Here is a 12,413-nt window from a genome sequence, read left to right on the forward strand (position 1 = left end):
TACTACAGTTATTGTGAAGAAAGCCCTTTGCAGATCTTAAAAACTATCTAAACAAATGATTCTCTTTCCTGTCCTCTATATCCCCTACTTTCTTAAACAAATGATTCTCTTTCCTGTCCTCTATATCCCTTACTTTCTCTTTAGATTTGAATCCAAGGCTGTTCCTGTTCCTTTTAAGAAATGAAAGAGACTGATTGTTTCACAATACATACCAACCAAATATAGCACTGCATAAAACACTAACAATAAAAACTTTATTTCATCACTATCAAGTAAAAGAATGATAGCAATTACTTAATTACAAACAAATGATGATCCACTGTGAAGGCTACAAATTCCCACATATCTTTTCACTATTTTCATAGGCAAATTCTTCAGTATGGGCTGGGTCATGAAACACTCCAATAAAATCTATTTCCAGGTAGAATGGACCGTTAACTTTATCAGCCAGGGTGAATCCAATACTACTGATCTGCATTGAAAAGGGAGAAAATAATTATATTGCTTAGATATATCCTTAATTCTTTCAGATGCTTACTATAGCTGAGTCTAAGATGTTTCTATGTTCTAATAAGGACATGTAAAATCCAGCTAATCCTTGGGAAGTATTAAAAAAGGTCCCATACTCTCTAGGAAAGCTAAAGGAGATTATCATTTGTCCACCCAGGCCACTGGGTGTCTGAAACCTGGCTCTGGCACTACCTTGCCACACCACAGCCTTTCTTGTCTTTCACCTTCCTCATATGTAAAATAATGTCACTTTTACTTCACAAAGTTATTTTAAGAGTGTTTATAGATTTTTGAGTGGTGGCTCTTCTCTTTCTCTCATTCACTTCACTGCTGTCTTATTCCATTTCAGGAATAAACTTGTAATATTTTAAGAAGGCCCTGGATTCTTTTTTTCTCTTTTTAGGTTTTTGCAAGGCAAATGGGGTTAAGTGGCTTGCCCAAGGCCACACAGCTAGGTAATTATTAAGTGTCTGAGGCTGGATTTGAACTCAGGTACTCCTGACTCCAGGGACAGTGCTCTATCCACTGCACCACCTAGCCTTCCCTCTAGGCCCTGGATTCTTAACTGTTCTACCCTATTTTAAAAATGAAACACAATGGGGCGGCTAGGTGGCGTAGAGGATAAAGCACCAGCCTTGGAGTCAGGAGTACCTGGGTTCAAATCCAGTCTCAGACACTTAATAATTACCTAGCTGTGTGGCCTTGGGCAAGCCACTTAACCCCATTTGCCTTGCAAAAAAACAAAAAAAAAAAATGAAACACAATACTGTGGCTCTACAAAGATGGAAATATTATAGTTCTTTCATTTCTTAGGCTGTCTAATAAAAGAAGTAACAATCAGCTTAGACATAAGATTGGCATTTTTCAGATATAAACAGTCATCCTTTACTATATGTGGAAAATGTAGTGAACACCTTCTCTGGAATAGCATTGCACTAAAAGACCTCATGCTCTTGAAAATATACCACCAACTTACCTGATCTGTCAGAAACTGATGCTGGCTATCCTGGATTCTTCCCTTACTGGATAAAAAAAACTTGGAGAATGGAATCTGAAGTAAGAAAGCACACATCTCATTATTCATGCTTGAGATGCAGAGAACTTAAACATTTACTTAGATTTGGCCACATAAGGGAATGATCGTTAATTTAAACTTAAATCTACATTCATAATGTAATACTGCATTTAGATAATAGATACATATTTTTCTATATACCTAATGGTCTCCAGTTAATGTGCTACATCTTATGTTCTCTATTTTACAAACAAAACCCACCTTTTCTGTTGTCCCTTTCCCAATCTCATCACTTCTCATCCAACTGACCATTTTTATCCCTGTATTACAAACTTACTTTTCTGAAAAATCTATCTGGAATCATCCTGATCTAACAACTGAATAAGAAATAAGTTTATACTCACCATTTCCCTAAAGTATTTTTGTAGAGTTCATCTCCTAGGCATATGAATTTCATAAAAACACTTAACCAATCCCTATTTCCTACATGTATATATCTCAAAAACATAGAGATGTAGATATGTACCTCAAGACTATGCAAAGTTGAATTCTCTTTTTCTGTTCCTATATATAAAAGTGCCAGTTTTATTTGATGTTAAGTTCTGAATAAAAATGAATTTATCCCAATATACATTCCATATGTAATATGGAATGTATAGTGGGATAAGATTATACAAATAAGGAAATTCAGATTACTTAACTAGTAAAGTTAAAAAAAAAGCTAGTCAGAAACTTTAAATGTATTAGATATATACACAAGTTGAAATTGTATTATTCCCCATTAAATAATTTCCCCATCTTTAATCCTGATATAACCTTTCCTTAAAATGAAAAGAGAAGGAATCATGTGAACACCATAAACTTTAATAATTTTAATTAATCTTTTAGAGTCTTACTCTTTTCCAATTCACTAAGGGTTAAACAATATCAAAAAGTTAATATATATTAATAGATATATCTCAAATGGCATCTCATTTCCTTGCTGATCCAAAAATTATTACTGGGAGCAAAATCATTTAAGTCAAGCATTGTTAAAAGATTTATACAGAGAAAGCAAGGAAAACAATTTGCTAATGACTAAAAATATTTACACAAAAAAATTCTTTTTGGTTTGGAAGAAACAGTATTCTAGGCACCTTAAATCTTCCTGACATGAGATTAGTGATGCTAGCTAGCTCTCTGCTTCTTTGACCAAAAGATGAATAATATGGAAACCGATACATCAGTAAACCTGGTTTCAAGTCTTGCCCCTTACAAACTAAGCAACCTTGTCCAATTTATTTAGCCTCTCTAAATCTCAATTTCCTAATCTATAAATTGAGGATAAATAATACCTGTCCTAAATCACTCCAAGGAATTCTCTTTAAGGATTAAGTCAAATATAATAATGTATATGAAAGGTTCAATCAATCAACAAACAATTAATAAACACCTACTAGGTGCTAGATATGTACTAGCCATTCTGTGATAACCTGAAGCAAGCACTAACTAAAGGAAGAGGAATTTTAATACTAGCTCAAATAGATGAGTTAAGGAATTAAAAACACAATCTCAAAAATAACATCCCCAGGCCTTTTGTTTGTATTCCTAAGAAATAAGACAATTTTGTTCCATAATGTTGCAATAACTTTAATCCCTAAGACTCTTATTTCACTTCCTTGAGAATTTAAGAGCCATCATTTAGTAGAGATTTTTCAAAGTTGCTATAATATAAATTATATGTAAAAAAAGTTTTTAAATCTATTTATACATTTGGCATTGATCAAAATCTGCTAACTTTACATAGTCATGAATATCCCCTTACTCTAATATGTCAACATACAAGGTATTATGACACTTAGTCTGCCAAAAAAAGCAAAAGTCAGCCCTTCTATTCTCCAAAAAGCAGTTCCATACTCCACCCTTTCAATCTCTCCCAGAGATTACTGAGACACAGAAAATCAAGAAAGTCATGATTGCAAAGAATCTGTTTCAGAAATGAGAGAAAGTTTTTTGTGTTCCTACCTTGACCTCCTGCCAATATGGCCCCCCACGTGTGAACATGAAGTAACTATGCAAATAATGACTTTTATGGATCAGGTCAGTGTCTGTTTTGATATTCACCATCCAGGGCCGACCATCCCCACGCACTCGGAGATACAGAGTATTAAAACTGGACCAATCATAATATTTCTTCCTCTCAAAAGCACCCTAAAGGCATGGGAAAAGGTTAAGTTGATGTAGTATACATTGACAATTTTAATAAAATAACCTATTATTTATATTAATGAAAGCATTCTCCCCTAGTTGTAAAATATAGATCATCATCTAAAATATTCATATTTAGAAAACTCGCTTGTTTTGTCTTTCTTGCAGAAAGAATCATTTTTACTAATTTCTAAATTAATTACTAAATTCTAAATTACTAATTTCTAAATTACTAAATTCAAATTTAATAATAATTGATCACAATGAAAACATAACATTGAATAATTATTATTATCTGAGCCTGAGACAATATGACTCTATATTTCTGAATTTATATAACTCCTCCTGCTCCATTCTGCAGGATAGGAGTCAATGAATCTATAGACCACTTGTATTGTACTTATCTGTGGTTCTCTATATCCCTGTTAGACTGTAAGCTTCTTGAGGGTAGGGAGTATCATTTCTCATCTTTCTATTCCAGAATCAATATGCATTACACATAGAAGGCACTTAATAAATTTTTTATTGTTAAAATTAACCAAATATTCAGCATGGACAAACCACCTTCCCCTAAACAATGCTTTGTATATAACAAATAGTTGTTTTGTTGTTTTTTTAAATAAATAGTATACAAACAATTTTGAAAGTCATAAGAACTCTGATAAACAGCTCTGCTCTACCATGATTCTACACCTCCTAACAGAAAAGCAGACAGTAGGTAGTCATTGAATTTTTTTGAGTAAGAAAGCAGCATGGTCAAGCTGGTACTTTAGAAGAATTATTCTTGTGGCAGCGGGGAGATGAGTTAAGAGAGGGAAGATCCTGGAAACTGGGTAAGCAATTAAGAGATTACAATAATAGTCAGGGGATGATGAGAATGTGGTCAAATTAGTGAACAGAGGGGAGGAAGTTAGAGATGTAGAGGTAAACTAGACAAGGCTTGGTAACTATTTGGAAACAGGAGAGTGAACAAGAAGGAAGAGTATAGGATGACCTCAAGGTTAAACTTCAGAGTAGCAACACAATTCAATATTAAGTCCAAACAAATAACTAAGTTCCTCCCAGTTTGTCTTCCCAATCTGAAATTAATCCAAATGCAATGCAAACCGAGTGTAGGAGTCTAGCATGGGACATCGCTAACCATTCCCAGTCTGAGTACCCTGAAAAATCTGGGTTCACTCTAAAGAGAGACAGGTGTCCACAAGAACCCTAGTTCAAAGTTAAGCCATGGACATACAAAAAAGCAGCAAATTCAAATCTTCATCTACCATTTCTAAACCTGCCCTGAATATTCAGGGCTTTTGCAACACTAGAATGACCTGTTCTGGTCTAAATGACCAGGTTAAACAATAGGGGCCAGTCAACAAATAACTTGGGGCTTTCTACTCTACTTTTTTTATTTGTTTGTTTGTTTTGCAAGGCAGTGGGGTCAAGTGACTTGCCCAAGGTCACAGAGTTGGGTAATTATTAAGTGTCTGAGGCCACATTTGAACTCAGGTCCTCCTGATTCTAGGGCTGGTTGCTCTATCCATTAAACCACCTAGCTGCCCCTCTCCTCTAAGAATTTTTTTCCCCTTTGATTTAAGTGATACAAATATATCCCTTGGTATAAATTAGAGTCCTCTGCTAAGGGTAGTCCATACATTTCCCTTGTTATTAATAAAAGCAATGTACTATAATTGAAACTGCAGAGGACAGTCCAGAGAACCAAAGAACTTGACTATCCCCACCTACCCTTGGAATCCTGGATGTCAATGCACAGTATCCACTCCGTTGGGTCTCTCCATCATGAGGAACTTCAGTACTGAGAATCCCATAGAAGAGGGCACTTTGGTTATTACTGGACATTTTCAGGAAGGCTTTGCTTCTGCCACCTATTATCTTATCAGATGACACTAGCCATTTCTCCAAATCATCATTACTGCGAAATTGCCACATTACCCTTGTTTTTTCCAGTAAAACTTCTTGTAAGGGGCGACCTTCAGGACCTATACAATGGTCTACCAATTCCTTTGCTAAATGCTTAAAATGATCTTTTATCTCAGCCCTAATTGCATTGTCAAAATTAATTTCAACCTTTTCCTTAGGTGAAATTAGATCTAAACTAACTTCACCCTTAGTTTGTTTTTCCAATCCAACTTTAGTCTTTCCCTCAGGGAAAGATCTGCCTGAAGCAGCCTCTGTTTTTTTAATAGTACTATACAGTCTGGAGGGATAGCCAACAAATACAGGTCCCAAGAAAAAGCATCGTGCAGCATCTTGCATCCCATATAATTTAGGAAAATGAATGCCATTTAACAACTTCTGAAGGAAAGCCATAGTAGAACCAATTCAAATTATAAATTCTCCAGAATTCATCAGGGAAATTTCAGCTATAAGTCCAGCTCCACCTTTAACAAAAGAAACAATACAAAAGTTACCAAATTAGCAATGAATTGATTCTTTCTGTAATCAGAATCCATAAAATGTATCATAATAATCCACATCTTTGTGAGCCTAAGGTTAAGTGGAATATAAACAATTAATTATATCACTAGTTCTGGAAAATATAAAGCAAATTGGGGATGAAACCAAGATGTTGGAGCAGAAGAAAATAATGCAACTGAGCCCCTGTCAGTTCCTTCAAACACATCTATAAAATTAAGTAAACCAAGTCATGATGGGGGAATACAGGAAAAATCATAGTGAGTCTTTTATCAGGCCCAGGTCCACATAAGGTGACAGAGAGCTTGGCAAGACACTAGGGACAAGGACAGGGTTCTCCAGGAAGAGGGCACGCACCAGCACAAAATGAAGCCCCAGACCTATCAGAAATGGAGACATATGCCAACTGGCAGCCTTGCCACACACTTTCCAATCCAAGGTCAAAGATCCAGAGCAGAGTAAGAAGAGGATCTGGGAACGGTAGTGCTGTTTTCCAGCAGGGAGGCCTTGGATGATGAATCGAGAAAGAAGTTCAAAAACTAGCCTTAGCAGCAGAGTAGCTGAGTCTCCAAGCTCAGGGCAAGGTCTCAATTCTAGCATCTAGCCCTGCCAGACAAGCCTACAGTTCTGCCATTGTGAACTGATACCACTTTCCAGCTGGCTGATAAGGCTGAATCTAGCCACACGCTACTCTTGCTCAGACTTAAACACAAGTCTGGAATTTGCAGGGTTGAGATCTTTGGCAATCAGACTTATCACTCTGGAAACACTGAAAGTTTGAGGGTAAGCAGCCTGTCCTTGAGATTCTGGAATAACAAACCTTCAATAACTCAAGAAAGTAGCAATAGGACTGCCTCAGACCTCCCCCCTCCAAAAGTTCTACACAATGTATAACATGGAAACAATGTAAAGACTGACAAATTGCTTTCTGTAGGGGGTGGGAAATAAGATTAGGGGGAAAATTGTAAAATTCAAAATAAATAAAATCTTTAATGCAAAAGTTCTACAAAGCTCCATCCTGAATTCAGGAAGTAGGATGGAAGATGGACAAACCAAAAAAAGAATCACATTATAATGAGCTATGATGGTTGCAGGGAAGTTCAAGACACAAATGCATTAGAGAATGACTCCAAAGCAACAACAAGCAAAGTTTGAGAGAAAAACACAGCTTGAGCACAATTCAACTAGAACTCCTAGAAGAGATGAAGAAAGAATATTTTTTTTAGGTTTTTCTAAGGCAAATGGGGTTAAGTGGCTTGCCCAAGGCCACACAGCTAGGTAATTATTAAGTGTCTGAGACAGTATTTGAACCCAGGTACTCCTGATTCCGAGGCTGGTGTTTTATCCACTGTGCCACCTAGCCTCCCCTTTTGTTTTTTTTAAGAAAAAATAAATTATAAATAAAATTATAGTGCTTGAGGAAAAATTGGGAAAGAAATGAAAGCTGGAAAAGAAATAGCAGATACAAAAAAATACAAAATATTGCCTAAGCAACAACTTCCTGAAAAATGAACCAAATAGAAACCAATGACTTCAGAGGCAAATAGAAATATTAAAACAAAATCAAAAGACTAAAAAAATCAGAAGATATATAATAGCAGTGAAAAATGTAAAATAAATCATAGCAGAAACAAAACAGATCAAGAAAGAAAAAACTTAAGAATTATTGGACTGGAGACAGCTAGGTGACGCAGTGGGATAGAGTACCAGCCCTGGAGTAAAGAGGATCTGAGTTCAAATTTGACCTCAAACACTTAAAAATTACCTAGTTTTGTGACCACAAAGAAGTCAGTTAACCCCATTGTCTAACAAAAACAAACAAACAAAAAAAAAAGAATTATTTGACTATCCGAACATCATGATTAAAAAAAAAAGTTTAAGCATCCTAAGAGAAGAAATCTTAAAAGAAAATTGCCAGGGGCAGCTAGGTGGTGCAGTGGAAAAAGCACAGGCCCTGGAGTCAGGAGTACCTGGGTTCAAATCCGGTCTCAGACACTTAATAATTACCTAGCTGTGTGGCCTTGGGCAAGCCACTTAACCCCGTTTGCCTTACAAAAACCTAAAAAAAAAAAAAGGATCAGAAGACAAAGTAAAAAAGAAAGAAACTATTGATCTTCTTGAAAGAAACACCCCCAAAATGAAAACTTCCATATTTGGCTATTATCATAATCAAAATCCAGAGCTTTCAGGTCAAAGTAAAAATCCCACAAACAACTAGAAAGAAATAATTCAAGTACTCAGGAGATACAATCAGGATAGGATCACACTTTTTTGCAGCCTCACAATAAAGCAGAATAGAACTTGGAATATCATGTTCTAGAAGACAAAGAATATGATATGGATTTACAGTCAAAAATTACATACCCATCAAAACTGAAAATAATGTTGCAAGGGAAAAAATAGATCCCTAATGAAATCAAGGCCTTCCAAGCATTTTTCTTTTTAGGTTTTTGCAAGGCAGTGGGGTTAAGTAACTTGCCCAAGGCCACACAGCTAGGAAATTATTAAGTACCTGAGGACAGATTTGAATCCAGGTACTCCTGACTCCAGAGCTGGTGCTCTATCTACTTCATCACCTAGCTGCCTTCCCAAGCATTCTTAAAGAAAAGATCAGAGCTGGGTAGAAACTTTGAGGTTCAAACACAAAAGTGAAGCATAAAAATGTAAATATGAATGAACAATGATAAAGGACTAAATTTTGTCATTTTTTTTTTTTAGGTTTTTGCAAGGCAATGGGGTTAAGTGGCTTGCCCAAGGCCACACAGCTAGCTGAGGCGGAATTTGAACTCAGGGACTCCTGACTCCAGGGCCAGTGTTCTATCTATCCACTGCGCCACCCTAGCTGCCCCCAAGGACTAAATTTTGGAAGATGATTATGCATTACAGGGAGTTCAATTAGTCAATGCCTAAGAATGGCTGATTAAAACAAATATTTTTAAAAAAAGAAATGTAAAGAAAATTTCCCAACATTTCAAACTGTAAAACATTCCCAGCTATGGGCAAGTTTTTGCATTTTAGTAAATCTGAAATTCTTACCACTAGTCAATCAGTTCAGTTCCAAGGCTTGAATACAGCCTGTTACTGAGTCCTTTCAGGGGTGATCCCCTTTGAGGTTTTCTTGGCAAGCACGCTAGAATAGTTTGCCATTTCCTTCTGCAGCTCATTTTACAGGCGAGGAACTGAGACAAACTTTGGGACTGGCTCAGAGTAGCACAGCCAGTGTCTAAGGCCTGATGTTAATTAATGGAAGACAACAATGCTCACATTTCCATCTTTCTTATAGCTACGCACGAGGTTCTATTTGTTTGATTTTTAAAACTCTTCAAAGTTAAATCACTGGTATGATGTCATTTGCTGCTCACAAAGGTGAAGCAGAAAGGTAGGCAAGGTTCCCATCATCTTCTCTCATCCCCTAAGCCCTTCTCTGTCTGCCAAGATAAAAGATGCTTGGACTTGGGTTCAAATCTTGCTCCAGAAGCAGGCAAAGCATTTAATCTGAGTTCCTCACCTGTTATGGCCAGTAACATCCCTTCCAGCTCTCAAGGAAGCCCACCAGCAGGATCTCGACCTCGAGAGGGAGCGACTTAAAACTCTATTAATGAAAGCAAGGCTCGGTTAAAAACGCTTTAGATTTGGAGACCTGGGTTCGAATCCCACCTTGGCCGGCCCTGGTTATCACCTCCGTGACTTGGGCTTCCTCACCTGTAAAACTCAGACGTTTGGGTCAGAAGACTCTTGCGTCCCTTCTCAGCCAAAAATCTGGAATCCTCCGAAAAATGAGAACCACGTCCGGGTAGTGACGGAGCCCCGGAGACCGGCACCCCTTCCCCCTCCCAGTCTGGGGTGCCGACTTGACCCCTAATTCTCCCTAATCATGCTTCTTCCGAGGCCGGAAGTCGGTGGTGCGAGACCTAAGGCGTTCCCCCAAACGCACCTCACAGCTCTCTGCTTCCCTGCTCCGGGCACAGCTCGACCTGCCCATCTCCTCTCCCGGCTTCAGCACGCAACTTCCGCCCGCGCCTCCGTCCCTAGCAGATTCCGGTCCGCCGAGGGACGGAATCCCCAAGCAACAAAAGTTCCGACCACGGCAGATGGATGCTGGAAGACGCCCAATCCGCTTAGTCTTTTTAATGCCCCGGAAGATCAGTAGGAAATTCTCCTAGACTTTAGCACCTCGAAAGTGGCGCAGGTGAAGCCAGACTGATCTCACTTCAAATTCAGACACTTAACTAACCGCCTGCCTCAGTTTCCTCATCTGTAAAATGGGAATAATAGTAAGACCTACTTCCTGAAGTTTTTTGTGGTGATCAAATGGGATAATATTTGGAGTTTTGAAAATGTTAAAGAGATACCTATTATTACTACTTTCTGACTTTTTTTGTGATGATCAAATGAGATAATATTTGGGAAGAGTTTTGAAAATGTTAAAGGGATACCTATTATTACACTATTATCATTACTGATAGATCCCAGCTTTTCCCGTTTTGTTCCTCCATATAGTTCCTATTTTCTTGGTCCTTCTGCCCCTCCTTTTCCAAATTGAATTCTCTCAGTTTCAATTTTTTAAACAAATATTGTTTGTTTAATTTTATTAAATTTTTAATTTTTGAATCAACAAAATCCATCTCCTACTTAAAATATATATATATATATATATATATATACACATATATATTTAATCAGTCAAAATCCTCCTGACCCTCCCCTTCCCCCCCCCATATACATTATATTCAGTTTTGCTGGGTAAAGTTATTCTTGGCTATAAGCACAAATTCTTTGCCTTCTGGAATATTGTTATTCTCTTCTTCTCTCCTCTTAGGTGTGGCTTATTCCAGGCTAATTCCCACTGTGGCTCCTCAGTACTTGAATTCTTTTTTTTTTTTTTTTTTTGCTTCTAGCAGTATTTTTTTTCCCCTTTGATCTGGAAACTACTCCGACCATGATGTTCCCTAAAAGTTTTCATATGGAGGTTTGTTTCAAAAGGTCACTGGTAAATTCTTAAGAGATCTGAACAGTTTTCTTGAAATAAGACATCTAGATTTTTTTTTTGTCATTGTGTTCAGATAGTCTGAGGACTCACTTTTTTTCTCAATTTGATTTCTAGGTCAATTGTTTTTTGATATTTTTTCAGTATTTTGACTTTTAAAAATATTTTTGTTGTTTCATGAAGTCATTGGCTCCTATTTGGTTCATTCTAATTTTCAGAGAGTTTGTTGATTGGGCAAGTTTTTACACCTGTTGTACCAAGTTCATTCCCTTTCCAACTCTTACATAACTATCATTTCCTTTCTAATTTTTTCTTCAATTATTTTCATTTAATCTATAAAACATTTTTCAATTCTCCATTTCTTACAGGAATTCTAATTGAATTTTTTTCAATTTATATTTTCTCTGGGGTTTTACTTACAGATGTTTTGAATTTATTCTCTTCTTTTGTATCTGTGCCTTGACCTTCCAGGCTACCAGGATAATTCACTGTATGTACTTCCTTTTCCTTTTTTTTTTTTTGTTTATTCATTCTTCTAGTCTACTTCTTGACTTCAGACTTGTTATTAGGACTCCTAGAAGTTGAGTCCTAGAGGTGAAGTCTGAGTTGGTCCTATTCTGTTTTCTTGGGGTTATGTTATTTCAGATTCTCAGGAATAGGCTGCAAGCTTTCAATGCTTCCAGAATGATCTGATCCAGGGCACCCCTGTTCTGAATTCCACAAGTTCCAAATAAGTGTTTGGTGTGAGCAAGAGTAGCTTGTTGCTGGATTCAGCCCTTATCAGTCAGCTGAAAGGTTGTACTGATTCACTGTGGCAAATTGTAGGCTTGCCTTTGGTCTGGTTATTCTTTGCCCTGGTTATTCTTCTGCAGGCAGGGCTAGTTGGTAGAACTGAGTCTCTACCCCACTTCTGGGATCTAAGTCATTCCTCTGTGGTTGCAACTGCTTGCTTCTGAACTGAATGAACTTCCTCATATTCAAGTTAAATCTACGATTCAGAACTAGTATTGGGTTACAAAGTTTCCAGTGAACATGTGACCCATTACAGTGCCAGAGCCTGAGTCTGAGATGAGATCTTCCCTTCCCCTGGTACATAGCTTTCCCTACTGGCTAGCTCCTAGTCCAATCTAATCTCAGCACATCAGTGTCTGTAAACCTCTCTCTCTGCCTCCCTCTGCTAAACTGGGCTGGGCAAATGACTCAGTGAGACTTTTTCAGGTTTACCTTAACAGGATTTGGTCTGATCCATTTTCTATATCTGTTTATAGAGAAGAGCTCAGCTTCATCAGT

The 12,413-nt window shown here is 37.3% G+C and overlaps 1 protein-coding gene across 3 annotated transcripts; it reads right to left on the reverse strand.

Moving 5' to 3' along the window:
* Window positions 1–232: 232 nt before the first annotated feature.
* On the reverse strand, window positions 233–10,120 carry NDUFAF1 (NADH:ubiquinone oxidoreductase complex assembly factor 1). Of its 3 annotated transcripts, XM_074235133.1 has the most exons (7): window positions 9,839–10,120; window positions 9,645–9,728; window positions 8,649–8,733; window positions 5,447–6,102; window positions 3,530–3,715; window positions 1,487–1,561; window positions 233–472 (listed from the first exon to the last, which is right to left on the reverse strand). In XM_074235133.1, exons 4-7 carry the CDS (start codon window positions 6,029–6,031, stop codon window positions 329–331), a joined length of 990 nt encoding a protein of 329 aa, XP_074091234.1. In that variant the 5' UTR covers window positions 6,032–6,102; window positions 8,649–8,733; window positions 9,645–9,728; window positions 9,839–10,120; the 3' UTR covers window positions 233–328. The 3 variants fall into 3 exon arrangements, with proteins under 3 accessions (XP_074091234.1, XP_074091233.1, XP_074091235.1); XM_074235132.1 differs by lacking the exon at window positions 8,649–8,733 and having other exon boundaries at window positions 9,839–10,119; XM_074235134.1 differs by lacking the exons at window positions 8,649–8,733; window positions 9,645–9,728.
* Window positions 10,121–12,413: the final 2,293 nt, after the last annotated feature.

This window comes from Macrotis lagotis, chromosome 4 (assembly GCF_037893015.1).
Source record: "Macrotis lagotis isolate mMagLag1 chromosome 4, bilby.v1.9.chrom.fasta, whole genome shotgun sequence".
Classification (NCBI taxonomy): Eukaryota; Metazoa; Chordata; class Mammalia; order Peramelemorphia; family Peramelidae; genus Macrotis; species Macrotis lagotis.